The 18,942-nt window shown below is 43.6% G+C and overlaps 1 protein-coding gene across 1 annotated transcript in view; it reads left to right on the top strand.

Annotated features, from left to right (window-relative positions):
- LOC126185062 (organic cation transporter-like protein) overlaps positions 1-18,942 on the top strand; it is a 236,984-nt gene that overhangs the window by 101,700 nt on the left and 116,342 nt on the right. The window contains exon 5 of the mRNA XM_049927818.1: positions 6,081-6,235. Within this exon, the coding sequence (XP_049783775.1) occupies positions 6,081-6,235 (155 nt within the window). The remainder of the gene's footprint in view (positions 1-6,080; positions 6,236-18,942) is intronic.

The raw sequence follows: 18,942 nt of genomic DNA, 5'->3' as shown, positions 1-18,942 counted from the left end.
ACAATATGCATTTTACAAAGTATCAATTGAAAAATGCATATTTTTAACATATTCACACTCAGAACACACCACGGACAACTGTGAGTTCAAAATGCTAGTTTAATGGCAGGAAGACATACCAAGCAAAATGGTTGCAAGCAACGAAGTAGGCTAGGCTAGAAGAAAACGTCAAAGAGGTCAGGTGGATAAGACAGGTAGGTGTCCCCCACCAGTCCAGAAACAAATGTATATTAAATGTTATTTTTAACAATGTCTGAAGAAATAAACGTTGGTGAAGATCCTGCAGCTGTACTAAATTTACGAAATTCATTCTCACCGGCCGCGGTGGCCGTGCGGTTCTGGCGCTGCAGTCCGGAACCGCGGGACTGCTACGGTCGCAGGTTCGAATCCTGCCTCGGGCATGGGTGTGTGTGATGTCCTTAGGTTAGTTAGGTTTAAGTAGTGCTAAGTTCTAGGGGACTTATGGCCTAAGATGTTGAGTCCCATAGTGCTCAGAGCCAATTCATTCTCAATTGCGGATTATTTCTGACATTAGCTGCACTATGTATGAGGATATTAGCTTTTGGTGACACATGAAATCTTGCGCCAGACTCGAACCCGGATTTACCGCTTGTCACGAGCTGTCGCCTCAACCACTCCGGCTGTCCAAACACTCTCCCAGAATTGACCCAAACTTTTGTGTGTCATACTGTCTACAAACCAATCGCTCGAAACTTTATTCGGATACCCGCAACAGGGTTTCAAGAAGGCAAACGCACTCAACGTTAGTATTACGATTGTTATTTTGCTCGTAGAGGCTTGTGATACTAATTTTTAACAATGTCTGAAGAAACAGATATTGGTGACGATCTTGCAACTGTACTAAATTCATCAAATTTATTCACAATTGCGGACCCATTCCTTGAAACCCTGTGGCTGGAATATAAGTAAAAAATGGTTCAAATGGCTCTGAGCACTATGGGACTTAACTTCTGAGGTCATCAGTCTCCTAGAACTTAGAACTACTTAAACTTAACTAACCTAAGGACATCATACATATCTATGCCCGAGGCAGGATTCGAACCTGCGACCGTAGCCGTCGCACGGTTCCAGACTGTAGCGCCTAGAGCCGCTCGGCCACCTCGGCCGGCTAGAATATAAGTAAAGCTGGAAGCGATGGGCTCATAGACTGTATGACATATGAAGGGATTATTTCAATAGTGGTACAAGTCCATTACCTCCGCTTTTCTGCCTGTAATGCTTCTGAAATTATTGATCCAAACAAACAGAAAGAAAGGTTCATCTCTAGCAAGAAGCCATATACTTGAATATTTCTGGTATCTCAACTGCAGATTTTTCAGCGCTCATAGGACTCTGTATCTCACAATGAACAAAAGTGGACTTGTACCACTATTGAAATAAGCCCTTCATATGGAAGATTGGGTCGGTCCTGGAAGCGTGCTCGGATAGCTGAAGAGGTGAAGGTGGCCGCTCGTGACAGTCGGGAATTCTGGGTTTGAGTCCTACTCTGGCACAAATTTTCATATGCCAACAATAGGTAATAGCTTCATTTATAATGCAACTATTGTCAGAAATATTCCCCAGTTGCGAATAAAGTTCATACATTAAATGTGTTCTACCTCAGGAAATACTCGAAATAGGGTGTGCGAGGTGTGAGAGAAAAGCAATGAGATTGATGTTTTATCTACCAAAGTTTTTATATTTCTCGAACAACAATATTCTTCCCTTCAAAGTAGTTGCCTTCGGCAGCTATACGCCGGCGGGGCCATTGTTCCCAATCTTGGTAGCAGCGCTGCAAGGCTTCAAATAGTAGGGCCTTTACTATTTCGATCACATTCTTTTCAATGTCCCAAATTGACGTCTTTTCAAGACTTTTTCAGTTTCGAAAAAAAAGTCACAATTACCTAGATGATGTGAATAGGGAGGCTGTGGGACAACAGGAATGGCCTTTCAGGCCAAAAATTCCGTGATGGAAGCGGTCGTATGACATAGAGCATTGTAATGATGCAGCATCCTCTACATCTACATCTACATCTATACTCCGCGAGCCACCTTACGGTGTGTGGCGGAGGGTACTTATTGTACCACTATCTGACCCCCCCCTTCCCTGTTCCATTCACGAATTGTGCGTGGGAAGAACGACTGCTTGTAAGTCTCCGTATTTGTTCTAATTTCTCGGATCTTTTCGTTGTGATCATTACGCGAGATATATGTGGGCGGTAGTAATATGTTGCCCATCTCTTCCCGGAATGTGCTCTCTCGTAATTTCGATAATAAACCTCTCCGTATTGCGTAACGCCTTTCTTGAAGTGTCCGCCACTGGAGCTTGTTCAGCATCTCCGTAACGCTCTCGCGCTGACTAAATGTCCCCATGACGAATCGCGCTGCTTTTCGCTGGATCATGTCTATCTCTTCTATTAATCCAACCTGGTTAGGGTCCCATACTGATGAGCAATACTCAAGAATCGGACGAACAAGCGTTTTGTAAGCTACTTCTTTCGTCGATGAGTCACATTTTCTTAGAATTCTTCCTATGAATCTCAACCTGGCGCCTGCTTTTCCCACTATTTGTTTTATGTGATCATTCCACTTCAGATCGCTCCGGATAGTAACTGCTAAGTATTTTACGGCGTTACCGCTTCCAATGATTTACCACCTATGGCATAATCGTACTGGAATGGATTTCTGCCCCTATGTATGCGCATTATATTACATTTATCTACGTTTAGGGAAAGCTGCCAGCTGTCGCACCATGCATTAATCCTCTGCAGGTCTTCCTGGAGTACGTACGAGTCTTCTGATGTTGCTACTTTCTTGTAGACAACCGTGTCATCTGCAAATAGCCTCACGGAGCTACCGATGTTGTCAACTAAGTCATTTATGTATATTGTAAACAATAAAGGTCCTATCACGCTTCCTTGCGGTACTCCCGAAATTACCTCTACATCTGCAGATTTTGAACCGTTAAGAATGACATGTTGTGTTATTTCTTCTAGGAAATCCTGAATCCAATCACAAACCTGGTCCGATATTCCGTAAGCTCGTATTTTTTTCACTAAACGTAAGTGCGGAACCGTATCAAATGCCTTCCTGAAGTCCAGGAATACGGCATCAATCTGCTCGCCAGTGTCTACGGCACTGTGAATTTCTTGGGCAAATAGGGCGAGCTGAGTTTCACATGATCTCTGTTTGCGGAATCCATGTTGGTTATGATGAAGGAGATTTGTATTATCTAAGAACGTCATAATACGAGAACACAAAACATGTTCCATTATTCTACAACAGATTGACGTAAGCGAAATAGGCCTATAATTATTCGCATCTGATTTATGACCCTTCTTGAAAATGGGAACGACCTGCGCTTTCTTCCAGTCGCTAGGTACTTTACGTTCTTCCAGCGATCTACGATAAATTGCTGATAGAAAGGGGGCAAGTTCTTTAGCATAATCACTGTAGAATCTTAAGGGTATCTCGTCTGGTCCGGATGCTTTTCCGCTACTAAGTGATAGCAGTTGTTTTTCAATTCCGATATCGTTTATTTCAATATTTTCCATTTTGGCGTCCGTGCGACGGCTGAAGTCAGGGACCGTGTTACGATTTTCATGAGCCATTGTCTGCAATGTCCGGTCTCACTCGATTTACACTTTTCATGAGCCTTTCAAGGACATCTTTGTAAAACTCTTGGTTGACACTTTGTCCTGGATGACTGATCTCACTTGAGCACGCAAACGTTCGACGTTTTCGTTGGTTTTTGAAGTTGAAGGTCTCCCTGATCGAGGTTCATCTTCAACGTGTTCTCGGCCTTCCAAAAGTGATTTGTGCCAGCGACAAACTTCTGTTCTTGGTAAGGAATGTTTCCCATAGATCTGTTACAACTTTTCAAAGATCGCACTCGCGGATTCTCCAAGTTTAACAAAGTACTTGATGGCATAACGTTGCTCTAAATACCGTTGTTCCGATTTCGTAAAACACAACGAAAACACAACTCCACTGATAGCGCCCTCAGGAATCACTTGGAACTGAAGCTCGGACTGAGGGATGTACACAGCGGTCTACACAAGTAGGACAACACAGCGTTGTCAGATTACCCGCAGTGTTCTCTGTCTCATTAATTTCCTCACACACCTCGGATGTCCGCATGAAGTTTTTTGCATCAAATGACCGTTTCCGTAATATCCCTGAATATTGATCATTCCTCGTGGGACAGTGCAGCTGAATGGGGAATCATTCTATCGACGGTACGGGCCACAAATAGAGAAATCTACTGACATAGCCACTTTGACAAAAGGTAGATTCTTATCACTCGGTGCTTGGGAACGAACATCTCGAAAATGGCGAAGCTGGTCGGCTGGTCACGTGCTACCGTTGTGAGCATATATGAAACGTTATTCAACGAAGGTGAAACCACGAGTGGGCGACAAAGTGTTGGACGTCACACCTCATCACAGAGGTGGGAGGTGGGACATTTGCTCGCTCAGTAGAGCAGTGGGATTGGTGGCGATTGTGACAGATCTGACAAAGAGTACAATGATGGTACATAGGCACAGATGTCTTGAAGTACACCATTCAGCGCACATCCTGTAACATAAGGGGCAGTATTATCCTATGGGGGACATTGTAAGTATCCTGTTTATGTGTTCGTATGTTGGCAGCGCTATGTAGCACTGTGCATTAATAACTCTGACAATGCTGTGGCGCTCTGTAAGAGATTCTGTGGCTGGTCGGACTCGCAGTTGGAGGTGAACAGCCAGCAGTAATGGAAGTTGGGAGTGAGCAGTCAGCAGTGATGGAGGTTAGACGTTAATAATTAGCAGTGTTGGAGGTTTGCAGTATTAGCGCGAGCGGACGGTCTGAATGTGTATCCGTCACGGAGATTTATTACTGATGATTATATAATTTTTTTGAACTGGTTGTCACTCGATTAAGGAAAAATCTGGTAAATATATTGCTTGCTCTGCAACAAAATTTTTTCTTTGCTAACCACATGCCTATTAGTAGTTAGAGCTTTCAGTAGTTAGAATCTTTTATTTAGGTGGCAGTATTAGTGCTTGCGGCATTGCTGTAGTTCGTGTAATGAAGATTTTTGTGAGGTAAGTGACTTAGAAATATTTAGGTTATTGTTAGGATTTCTACTAATTAAGGGACATTCTTTTGTATTAATTATTTGAAGTCAGGTTATCAATTTTAAAGCAATCAGATCGCGTTATCCTTGAATATTGTAATTAATGAAAAGGCAAAGTTTGAGTTCTGTTTGTCAGGGCAAATTCTGTAGGTCAGTGTTAAATGATAAGAATAACTAAAGAGAAAGTAGGCTCAATACGTTCAGTTTCACCCAGCAGTTTAAGTAGTTTCACTTGCATTCAATTTCACTCAGCAATATAAGCAGTTGAAGTAAAAACTATTAAGTTTCAACATTTACTTCTGCTTCTTTTGCGACTGTGGTTGTAATCGAAGTCTCCGTGACAGTTGTGGACCACGTGGACTTTATTGCTAATCATCAGCATCCTTTTAAATTTGATGTCTTCTCCTACGACGATGGCATCTCCCAACAGGATGACTGTCCGTGTCACAATGCCAGAATCATGCAACAGTGGTCTGAGGAGCTTGATAGTGAACTTACAGATGTCTTTGTCACCAATTTCGCCTGCTCTGATACCAATGAAACTCATCTGGGACGCTATCAGGTGCCAACTCTGCGTTCACGAATCACCGACTCTTTATTTACGGGGACTGCGCAGACATCTGGTGCAACGTACATCCACAACCTAATAAGGACTTGTCGAGTCCATGTTACGCTGCATTGCTGCTGTATTGCATTCAAAAAGTGGACCAAAAAGCCGTTAAGCCAGTGGCCATTAAGTTTTGGCTCACCAGTGTATGTTCATTTATAGGAAAAAAACAAGAGAAACTTTTTTACATAATAGGCACGCGAAGTGTTGTTGTGGCACAGAGTGATTCTTAGGGATAGGCGTAAGTACATTTTCTTTGCTCGCGTCGAGGACCCTGGCAAAACTTAGGAACACGACCATTTGTACTTGCCGTGCTGCAGCCTAGCATTGCTGTGACTGTGTATGTTGCAGGTGGGGCCGCAAGAAGCCACTCATATTCTGCATCGGGCTGCAAGTGCTGGCTAGCACGGCGGCCGCGCTGGCCCCGTGGCTCCCTCTGTTCATCCTGTGCCGCTTCATCTTGGCCACCGCCACTGGAGGCATTCTCGTTATTGGTTTCGTCTTGGGTACGCATACACACCTCCAGTTTACCACTTGTAATATTAATGCCTCATACTCTCTCTTATTTATTTTATTTATTTATTTCCAAGCCTAGTTCCATAGGACCAAATTGAGGAGCAAATTTCCAAGGCCATGGAACGTATCAGTATATGAAATTACAATATAGAAGTAATAACAGACAAAATAAAACGTTTATGAACCCAAAAAAAGTCAAGCCATAAGTTTAAGTAAACGCAGTCAACAATGTAACATAGGAATCTGCTTAAATATTCAAGGAACTCCTCAACAGAATAGAAGGAGTGACCCGTGAGGAAACTCTTCAGCTTCGATTTGAAAGCGCGTGAATTACTGCTAAGATTTTTGACTTCTTGTGGTAGCTTATTGAAAATGGATGCAGCAATATACTGCACACCTTTCTGCAATAGAGATCCGGAAGTGCGATCCAAATGTAGATTGGATTTTACATATATTGAGAGGTCAGTGTCAGAATACCCAGACTAGTGAACAGAGGTTGACAAGAGGTTCGCGAACATACACCACTTATTGCCGAACTGCCCGTTTCTGAGCCAAAAATGTCGTTTGAGAATGGGAAGAGTTACCCAAAAATATAAGCGAATGAAAATAAGCAAGTAGACTATTTTTCTTGTCGAACGATAACTTATTCAGATACCGTTCGAATAGTAAAAATAGCAGCATTAAGTCTTTGTACAAGATCCTGGACGTGGGTTTTCGATGACAGTTTACTATCTATCTGAACACCTAGAAATTTGAACCGCTCAGTTTCACTAATCATGTGCCCATTCTAAGAAATTAAAAAGTAGGGTTTTGTTGAATTGTGTGTTAGAAACATGTTATCAAACATACAGGGGTTGGATAAAAAGAACGAAACATAAAAAATGCGACACATAACGACGCCTAATATGGTGTCGGAAAACAAATAGCATTCAAAACAGCTTGATTTCGTCTCGGAATGGATAAATGCAGGTCCTATATGGTTTTCGATGGAATTTTATACTGTCCACAGTAGCCAATATGGAACAACTGATATGGAAGAGGCCAGAACAACTTTAACCTAATAAACACGTACAAAAAGAACTGGGAGATCTCAGTTAGTAATAATCATATCATAAATAATTCTTCAAAAGCATTGGAAGGGTTCAACTTCACAAGAAAAGATTGGACTAGACTCAACCGTATACGAAGCGGCTGCACTAGATGCAGGACCATGATTTATAAGTGGGGACCTGTGGACAGCCCAGGTTGTACTCTGGAGTACCGGAGATGACTCGGGACCACATCTTAAAAGTATGCCCCGTAAGAAAATACGGTAGATCAGCTGAGGACTTTATAGAAGCCGTACCTCATGCCATGCAGTGGATACAAGATCTAGACAAGGATATGTAGGCACCATCTATGTGATACTTATTGCGTCCAATAAGTTCCTTTATATGGAAACATCAAAAACAAGTTACCATGTCCAATATGGTGTAGGAAAATCTTTGGCATTCAAAACAGCTTCCACTCGACTCGGAATTGATAAATAAGAGTCCTGTATGGTTTTTATGAGAATCATATACCATCCTTTCTGCAAAATAGTTGCAAGTACAGGTAAAGATGATGGAAGTGGATAGCAATTACTCATACGTCTCTCCAAGAAAGACCAGAAAGGCTCAATAATACTGAGATCCGGCAACTTTGGTGACCAGGAGACATGCGACAGCTCATCCTCGTGCTCACAAAACCAGTCCTGGGTGATGCGAGCTGTGTGCACAAGAGCTCTGTCGTTTTGGAACACAGCATCATCATTGGGGAACAAAGGTTGTACCACGGGATGGATCTGTTCAGCCACAGTGGTCACATGATCCTTGGCAGCAATGCCACCCCCCAGAGTATGTATGGGGTCCATGGAATACCACGAATGGCCGCCCAAATCATCACCGAACCTCCGCCATGTTTCACTCTTGGCAGGTAAACTCGGTCAGAAGCTGGAAACAGCGCGCAACAGGACTCATCCGACCGAATGACATTCTTCCATTGCTCAACAGACAAGGTTTTATGAATTTGGGGCACTTGCATCACTGACGTGTGGGACTGGAATTCCAACTCGCCTTGTATTCCCTGCTTATGAAGCTCCCTTCGTGTTGTTTTGGTACTGACAAAACTCCCGAATGGGATGTTCAATCCTGTAGTGTCTTCTGCAGCCGTCGTCTTCCTGTTTTTCGTCACAACCCTCTTCAGCGACCGTCTGTCGCGATCCCTGAGCACGTGCTATTATCCGAGTTGTGACTTAGCGTATGATGTTTTGTTTGGTTTCTCTGTATGCGGTATAAACCTTCGATACGGTGCCTCATGAGACACCAAACACTTAGGTTACCTTTGTTACGGAAACAACCACCACACAAGCACCAACATTTGCCCACGTTCGAATTCACTTAGCCCTGACATAATGCACTCACAGCTACACAGAACACTGTTCTGACAACGAATAGCACTTACCACGTATTTAGGAACTGCACAGGTGTAGTTCGTGATCAAATACGACAGTGCATATACAGGCTTGGTTAGCATATGCATTTATGTACAAACATGCATTTCTCGCAGTGTTTCCATACTTTTTCCAACCCCTGTATTTAAATAGATATAGTTATTTACAAAATATGAGAACGATTTTTTTCGTGACGACGTACCGGGTGATCAAAAAGTCAGTATAAATTTGAAAACTTAATAAACCACAGAATAATGTAGATAGAGAGGTAAAAATTGACACACATGCTTGGAAGGACATGGGGTTTTATTAGAGCCACAAAAAAACAACAACAAAGTATTGCTAGACGCGTGAAAGACCTCTTACGAGCGTCGTTTGGTGATGATCGTGTGCTCAGCAGCCACTTTCGTCATGCTTGGCCTCCCAGGTCCCCAGACCCCAGTCCGTGCGATTATTGGCTTTGGGGTTACCTGTAGTCGCAAGTGTATCGTGATCAACCGACATCTCTAGGGATGCTGAAAGACAAAATCCGACGCCAATGTCTCACCATAACTCCAGACATGCTTTCAGTGCTGTTGACAACATTATACCTCGACTACAGCTATTGTTGAGGAATGATAGTGGACATATTGAGCATTTCCTGTAAAGAACATCATCTTTGCTTTGTCTTACTTTGTTATGCTAATTATTGCTATTCTGATCAGATGAACGCCATCAGTCGGACATTTTTTTAACTTTTGTATTTTTTTTGGGTTCTAATAAAACCCCATGTCATTCCTAGCATGTGTGTCAATTTGTACCTCTCTATCTACATTATTCCGTGATTTATTCAGTTTTCAAATTTATACTGACTTTTTGATCACCCGGTACTTGTGTGAAATATTCTCGGTTTCTTTGCCGCGTCAAATCAGAGTAAACACTCGAATGGTTGAAATGGCTCTAAGCACTATAGGAGTTAACATCTGAGATCATCAGTCCCCTAGACTTAGAACTACTGTAGGCTACTACCGGCTAATTTTTCCACGAATGTGCTTCCGTTTCAGGGCCAACCAACTACAGAACGCTCAACGATGCCCACTGGTAACAATTTACTGATGGTTCAAATGGATCTGAGCACTATGGGACTTAACTTCTGAGGTCATTAGTCCCCTAGAACTTAGAACTACTTAAACCTAACCAACCTAAGGACATCACACACATCCATGCCCGAGGCAGGATTCGAACCTGCGACCGTAGCGGTCGCGCGGTTCCAGACTGAAACGCCTATAACCGCTCGTCCACACCGGCCGGCAACAATTTACTTATCTATCACTTGAACACTGTATCAATTTCATCTATTAAGAATAAATATTCTCACACTTGATGGTGCAGAATGCTACCTTAAGTACTAGCGCATTACAGGAGACTCACAACAACGCTAACAGAAATCTTTCCAGAAGAGAAAGAATATATGGGTACTTCCTAGTGAGGGTCATAAACGATGAAGAATACGGCATTGGAACATAGATCCCATCTCACTGATTACAAAGTAACTTATCAAGTAGGACAGTAAATATATTTGTTTTGGCTATAGAGATTGCTGCCAACAAGGCTGGAAATATCTACAAACCTCCGCAAGTCAGTTGGCCAAATTCGTCTGTAAGATGCTTCATCGCCAAGTTGTGTATGTTGGTGATTCCAACAGTCATAGTCATGTCTGGGGGATCAGAAAGAAGACAGCAATGAAGCTACTGTAAATGAATGGATGGATATGTACAATATCCAGCTTGTGTACGACGCTAAAGATCCAGGAACATTCCGATCTGGTAGATGGATATAAAATAATTCTCCTGATGCGGCGTCATATTTAAATCTGGAAATAGCGACATGACACAATGAGAGAACATCAAGACTTTTTCGGTCATAATTTTTATGGTACTGAAATTCCGTTAGTCACATCCGTCCCTCATCATCGATGGAATTTTCGATTTGTGAACTGTGAACTGTTTCAGACAGGTCTTGCTCATACCGATCTGGGGATTCCTCCAATTCTATCTAATTATGAACGATTTGTGGGTTCAAATGGCTCTGAGCACTATGGGACTCAACTGCTGAAGTCATTAGTCCCCTAGAACTTAGAACTAGTTAAACCTAACTAACCTAAGGACATCACAAACATCCATGCCCGAGGCAGGATTCGAACCTGCGACCGTAGCGGTCTTGCGGTTCTAGACTGCATCGCCTTTAACCGCACGGCCACTTCGGCCGGCCGATTTGTGGGTTAAAGTTAATTCCAGAAAATATATTCTACGTACTTTCCGGAAGGAGTACGTCCCTGGATGGTCTCAAGGATGCGAGGAGTTATGTTATAAATACCAAGAATCTCTCAATGATACAGCAGCTATTACCGCTTGAAAGCTCTTAATAAGGAAAGAAGAGAAAAATGGCATAAAACAGCGGCAGTACTCAGGTTTACACATTCTAGTCGTTAAGCCTGGGCGCCTATAAGAAAACAAGGTACGGATCCAAGGTTGTCAAGCAGTCAAATATGTAAATGTCAATGCTGTTGTATCCAGACTAATGAACATAACGAAAAATAAAGTAGACAAGACACTCACACGATTGAACTGTACTTTAAGAGGTCCCATCTAAAACCACATCCAGACTACTCACGTGACATCTGATTGAGGAATCTGATATAGCCTTGAATGTGCTAAAGGTAAATAAAGCTGTGGCTTCAATGGCTTATATCCAGAGTTTCTTAAAGTTATCATACCCAAAACAAAATTGTGCCTCACTGAATTTTTCGATGTGATTGTCAAAAGTTGAAAATTACTAGTCGGTCGATGTGGCCGAGTGGTTCTAGGCGCTTCAGTCTGGAACCGCGCGACTGCTACGGTCGCAGGTTCGAATCCTGCCTCGGGCATGGATGTGTGTGACGTCCTTAGGTTAGTTAGGTTTAAGCAGTTCTAAGTTCTAGGGGACTGATGACCTCAGATGTTAAGTCCCATAGTGCTCAGAGCCATTTGAACCATTTTTGAAAATTACTAACGTTTCTCGAACAGGCTAAGATAATTGCCATCCTGAAATCAGACAATGAGCGAACTGATGCTTCTCACTACCTATGAGTATCGCTACTCGGCATGGCCTACAAGATACTAGAAAGGCTCATTGTAAGTCGTATTCAAGAGGCCACTAATCATATAATCACCATCGAACTAGGCGAGTTTAGGAAACATTGGAGCTGCTGCGACCAGGGTCTACCATTGACAACTCTAGTAGAAGCTGGATATCAACGAGGCCCCAAATCAGCTGCAGCTTTTGTATATCTTACAGCTTATGACACTATGTGTACAGAGTAGCTGGTGTCGAAGTTTATTGAAATCATCCCATGTCCAAAGCTGGCGTTTGTAGTGAACAGCATGCTTCCTGACAGGCGGTTTAAGGTGTTCTTGAATGGACAAGCTAGCAGACGGAGGACTCTAAATAGTGGCATACCTCAGGGATCAGTTCTTGCCCCCATTTTATTTAACATGTGTATCTCTGACATACCACATGAATTCCATGAAAAACCAGTATGCACGTGACCTAGAATTAATTTTCCAGGGTAAAGATCTTACGTGTTATGAGAATGAGCTGACAAGTAATCTAAAGGAACTGAGTGATTGCTTCCAAAAATGGATACTTCAGCCTAACTTAAATAAAACTGTTACTCCATTCCATCTAAGTAATAAAGATGGCAATACTCTGCGCCCTGCTGCGTTCGGTCTTGTGTATTGTGAAGGTGAATGACAAGCTTCCGTGTGGGAAAACAGCGCCAACGTAACAAAACTTTATGTGCATCATAATGAAGCCCCGAGAGTTACCACAGGTACTGTTAGGTCTTTTCCCGTTTGATGGGCACCTGTCCTAGCTAATACTGCTCCATGGGATTTAAGAAGAAATCCAGCTAAGGTAAACAGTCGAACTCTCTTTTGTATGATGCCCTACAAGGTCCACCAGTAACTCGTGTGAAATCACACCAACCACCCTGGATTAAATCATAAAGTAGCAGTTCTTTTGATGTGACCTCCAATTGGAACACCGCTGCAGCGAACTTCCACAGCCGGCCGGAGTGGCCGAGCGGTTCTAGGCGCTACAGTCTGGAGCCGCGCGACCGCTACGGTCGCAGGTTCGAGTCCTGCCTCGGGCATGGATGTGTGTGATGTCCTTAGGTTAGTTAGGTTTAAGTAGTTCTAAGTTCTAGGGGACTGATGACCTCAGCAGTTAAGTCCCTTAGCGCTCAGAGCCATTTGAACCATTTGAACTTCCACACAACAATGCTCACTGGGGATCACCCTAGCAAAGACATGGGCTGCAAATAAGGAAATCAATTGAGATAACCGACACTGACGAAGGGTAGATTATTATTACGCAGAGCCTGTGAACGAGTATCTCGAAAACGGCGAAGCTGGTCGAATGCTCACGTGCTACTGCCGCGAGCATCTATGCAAAGCGGTAGAAGGGCAATGAAACTACCACTAGGCACTAAATGGTTGGACGTCCACGACTCTTCACGAACGTAGGGTTCGGAGGCTTGTCTGCTCTGTAAAGTAGCGCAGATGGTGACTTGTGGCATCTGTGCCAAAAGAACACAATGCTTGTACACGCATAAGTATTTCTGAGCACTCCGTTCATCGAACGTTGCTGAACTTGGAACTCCACAGCAGACTACCCCCACGTGTTCACAAGTTGAACCAACGACATTGTCAATTACGCTTGCAGTGGGCACGGGACCATCGGGATTCGACTGTCAATCAATGGCAAAGTCAGCTCTTCGGGTAAATTACATTTTTGCTACACTAGATCGATGGTCGTCTTCACAACTCCATCATCGAGGTGAACGGCTGTTCAAAACGGCCGGCCAGTGTGGCTGTGCGGTTCTAGGCGCTTCAGTCTGGAACCGCGTGACCGCTACGGTCGCAGGTTCGGATCCTGCCTCGGGCATGGATGTGTGTGATGTCATTAGGTTAGTTAGGTTTAAGTAGCTCTAAGTTCTAGGGGACTGATGACCACAGATGTTAAGTCCCATAGTGCTCAGAGCCATTTTGTTCAAAACGTGCAGCGCACCCACGGACACATACTAGTGGAAGCAGTATCATGCTATGGGAGGCATTCTCCTGCGCTTGCACGGGACCTGTGGTAGTAATCGAAGACACGCTGACAACTACGAACCACCTGCATCCTTTCATGCTTGGTGTCTTCCCCGGCGGTGATGTCATCTTTCAGCAGCATAACTGTCTGTGTCTCGGAGCCAAAACTGTGCTACAGTGGTTTGAGGAGCGTTACAGTGAACTCGCGTTGATATCTCGGCGACCAAATTCGCCTGATGTAAATCTCACGGAATTCGTCTGGGTCGCTGTCGGGTGGCATCACCGCGTACGCAAATCAAAGACCTGTTATTTTCGCGAATTGTGTGACTTGTGCGTAGACATACACATACCACCACAAATCTACCAACTAACTGTTGGATCCCTGTTACGCAGTATCAGTGATGTATTTCGTTCCAAATACGGACAAAGAAGCCATTAAGCCGGTAGTCGTAATGTTTTGGCGCATCAGAGTATACCTATGCATTTTTTGTTTTGACGTAAATCTTAGTTCACGTCCTTGTGTGAGGTGGCTTCCCCGCGTAATTTTCCGCCGCCAGAAACGCTACATCACGTGACAACGTTTAAATTTCGTGTTGGTACACAGCGTATAGTTTAGATCAGTGAATTAGAGTTTACACATTTATTTCTTGCAGTAACTTTTGTGTAAGCAGAGTTTCCAGTATAAAGCAACTGTTACTACATCCATTTTCAGTAGAGAAAGTTCTTTTTTAAGAGCCTACGGTCTCAGGCTATGGTGAGAACTCTGCAGAGCAGGCTTTAGTGTTTGTTTATTCTCCTCGTTATATTTTACGTTCATTCCAGCCTCAGTAGCGCCACATTTGATTAATTGTCTCTTTTTCGGGGGTCTCTTCATACTTTTTTAGTTACCCCTGACTGCTCTGTTTGTATTTTTGAGACCTTATACCAATCTTTTACACGGTACGATATGGCTAGGGACTGTGCTTGTTGGAAGCACTGACTGCTGTCCATAAACAGCACTGGCCACAGTCGACAGGCTTCTGGCTAATTCTCAAAGCTGCGGCGACATCGGGGCGCCGGTGGCGACACCTGCGTCACCTTTGGTGCCATTGGAATCCCCTGGTGACCTGGTTGTCACTGCGTCTTCTGACACGTAACATCTGACATGTCCGTCCTCACACGAAAATGAGTGGGGGGTAGCCGCGTGGTCTAGGGCGCCTTGCTACGTTTCGCACGGCTCCTCCCCCCCCCCCCCCCCCTCCCGTCGGAGGTTCGAGTTCTCCCTCGGACATGGGTGTGTGTCTTGTCCTTAGCGTAAGTTAGGGGAATCGCATGCAAGGCGGAAAAGAATGTCAGTGCGCACTCGGTGTGGTTGCCATGGGTTCTCGTCCATTATGTGGCGGAGGTCCTGCCGGCGGCTATCCAGCGCACTGTGTGCAAATTGTGGCACATGTCGACCCAGATGATGCCTACTGCTTGGTTTCCGAGGCCGTTCTTGGTTCCTTTCAGCGGATGGCTGATTTGGTGCAGGCAACTAATATCGCACGCAGGGTGCAGACTAAGCTTACTATTTGTAGCATCGTACCCAGGGTCGATTGCTGTCCTGTGGTTTGGAGCAGTGTGGAAGATCAGCCGACTCTGCGACGGCTTTGAAAGCAAAGTTCTCGACCTCCACTATAGAGTGGAGAATTGCACGGTTCCCGTTAATAGGTCTGGCGTGCACTACACGCAGAAAGTGGCTACTTGGATAGTAAGGAACGTGTGGCGTGCACATGGGGTTTGTGTTAAGATCCCCTTGAGATCAGAGACAAATTGCCTGCGAAAATCGAAGTTACATAAACCACAACGTTCTTAGAGAATGCTCGTCCTTGCATATCGGATGTAGAGAAAGTTGTAATGATATTAGCATCCAAGGATATGTCCCAGCAACAGTATCGTTTATTGAAGGTTATAATGCCCAGATAGTATTAGGAACAGAATGTTGGTTGAATCCAGAAGCGAACAGCAACGAAATCCTAAGTTCTAATTGGAATATTTGTCGTAAGGAAAGGTTAGTCGCCAGTGGTGGTGGCGTCTTTATTGCAATAAAGAACTCGATAATATCTAGCGAAGTTATCAGAGTTTCCGAATGTGAATTAATTTGGATGAAATTAAGCATTAAACATCGGTAAAAATGGTAATCGGATGCTTTTATAGACCTTCTGGGTCAGCAGCTGTAGTGATAGAGTGGTTCAGAGAGAACTTGCAGAATATCGTTAGTAATTTTCCTGATCATGCTGTTGTAATGAGGGATGACTTCAGCTTGGCTGGTATAGATTGGAAAAAATGAAATGAGCGTATGGCATTGTTGGCCGGGAGGCCCCATCAGGGTAAGTTCGGCCGCCGAGTGCAAGTGTTATTTCAATCGCCGCCTCATTGGGCATTTAGCGTGTCGGTGATGAGGATGAAATTATGATGAGGACAACACAGCACCCAGTCCACGAGCACATAAAATCCCCAAGCTGCCGGGAATCGAACATGGGCCCGCTGCATGGGAGGCAAGCACGTAACCTGGCAGCTAAGGAGGCGGACTATAGATTGGGAGAGTCATGCTATCACAATTGTTGCCAGAGGCAGGGATTATTGTTACTTTATTCTGAATGTCTTGTCCGAAATCTACTTCGAACACATAGTTAGAGAACCATCTCATCAAGGTTAGGTTGGGTTGTTATGAGGGAGGAGACCAGACAGCGAGACCATCGTTCTCATCGGAATAGGGAAGGACGGGGAAGGAAGTCGGCCGTGCCCTTTAACAGGAATCATCCCGGAATTTGCCTGGAGCGATTTAGGGAAATCACGGAAAAACTAAATCAGGATGGCCGAACGCGGGATTGAACCGTCGTCCTACCGAATGCGAGTCCAGTGCTCATCAACGTAACCGCGGCATCGTTGTTTCGCGATATCAAACTGAACTATATTAAAATTCCTACAAATGGGGTCCTATTCATTTTTTCTCTAGGACTAATATTTTCCACATAACAGGGGTTGGAAAATCCGCATATTATAAAAATAGTGTTTTAATGGTATAAAAGTAATGTACGTTGCTGAATAACGTGGGTTAGGAATAAATATTAAATATTTGTACCATATGTAACAAGGGAACCTTCCCATCGCAACCCCGCCCCCCCCTCCGGATTTAGTGGTAAGAGGGCCCAGTGGATAGCCCGTCAAAAACTGATCAAGCATGAAAACAGGAAGAAGGGGTACTGGACTGTGAAAAAAAAAAGCAAAATAGAAACAGAAAAAGTACAATGCAGAGTAATGGCATCATGCGGGCGAGCCGGGTTCCAACCTCCCTCCTATCTTTTTTCTCTTTTTCGCTGTTCGCTTTATTCAAATTTTTGTCTGTATCGTAGTATGACGCCCGTTTTCAACAGCGAGATGTGAGGAAGGGACCTATAACGACAGTTGATTTTGTACAACCACTCTATTAGCAGCTGAAAGGAAGTAGGTTTCGAATGGGAACCGCAAACGTTTGACGACAAAGCGACAAATCAACCGAATCCTCCAGCGGAAAACGCGTTTGGTATGTCATACAGGGCATTAGTGACAGTGGTGTGTCATGTGATAGGAATCTCTTGTCGATGAACCTAACTTGTACGACTGGTAAGTGAGTAAGATATGCCTCTGCCCAATTTGGCGTTCATTCCCAAGGAAATGATGAAAACCTAATAGCGTGTCACATAGGCTACAACAAATGAAGTCAACAATGCCATAATCACACAGTTTCTCTATACTCTGTCAAAAAATATGTTTTTAACGTTTTTGAAGTTGCGTTCCGTTTTGGAAGTCTTAACTATTGAATTCCTTTGTAATAACATAGTTCACACCCATTTATTTGTTGTTTTCATTTCTGTGAGACATCTATACGGTATCTCGCCTGCTCTCACTATTCATCACATTTATTTGCGATGGTAACGTATTCTTACCACATCACGCATATTCTATAACTAATAAAAAAGAAAAAAAAATTCGTATGAGTAAGGTTTGTTACAGGCTCGCCCACGTTGTAATCCAACACCATAACCACATAACCACGACGCCATTTCTCTGCCGCCCTCCTCTACATTGCACTTCTTGTTCATGGACCGTTCGCTGTTTCTATTTTGCTTTTTTTTTTACAGTCCAGCACACCTTCTCCCTGTTTTCATGCTTGATCTGTGTTCAGTTTTTGACGGGCTGTCCATTGGGCCCTCTTACCACGATGGGGAGTTTCCCTTGTAAGTGCAGTAGAACCGTATTAAGGGATAGATTCTGTTCTGGGTTGTAACAGGGTGGAAAGGTGGGAATGTATGTTACAAGTGTGACGGAAGGAAGTCATGATCTTCCCTCCTTCATAGGTCTACAAAATGAAGAGCGAGTAGGCAGTTCCCCATTTTCTCTAGCGCACTACGTCACAAAAAGCAACTACTGCGTGTTGCACATACTTTTACCGACCCATCCGCATCTTGCCCTATGCGTCACTTGCGATACAGTATGCAGACACTGCCAGGTGTTTATTTTCCAAACGTGTGTTAACCCTACATTGAATACAGATACGAGATGCCAATGAGACAAACGCAAGAAATGCATACGGACAGATTCTGCACATTGTTCTACACTGCTATAGTGGAAACAGATACTTAGTCATCTTGTACGACAGCTGTAGTGTGCTTTCAGGAAAGGCAACTTCTTCCACCATGAGTGCTGCTCGCTTTTTAAGTTTACAGACATACAGTGGACGATTTAATATTTTTGCGCCCATAGGCACACAGTAAAATATGCGCCCCTCCAGAAACATGTTTTAAATAATAACTATATAGTTTTTAAATCGTGATGAATGTGATGTAAGTTGCTAATAAAACTCACATTATAATTGAAATGTTTAAAACTAATATGAAAAAATAAACAAAAGTCACCAGTCAGCAAATTTTGCGTCTGGCTATGATGGCAGCAAACAAGTGAATCATATCGTCATAACTGAGACGGTCATCACTTACGAGGTCAGCTTCATCTGAAGCATGTACAAGGCATTCAATCTCTCCTCAAACAAGATAGGACGCTGTTATGATTTCAACCTTTCAAGAGCCGGAAACGAGCGTTCTGATGAACAATTTCT

This window comes from Schistocerca cancellata, chromosome 4 (assembly GCF_023864275.1).
Source record: "Schistocerca cancellata isolate TAMUIC-IGC-003103 chromosome 4, iqSchCanc2.1, whole genome shotgun sequence".
NCBI classification, from domain to species: domain Eukaryota; kingdom Metazoa; phylum Arthropoda; class Insecta; order Orthoptera; family Acrididae; genus Schistocerca; species Schistocerca cancellata.
This window is presented reverse-complemented; position numbering and strand designations above follow the sequence as displayed.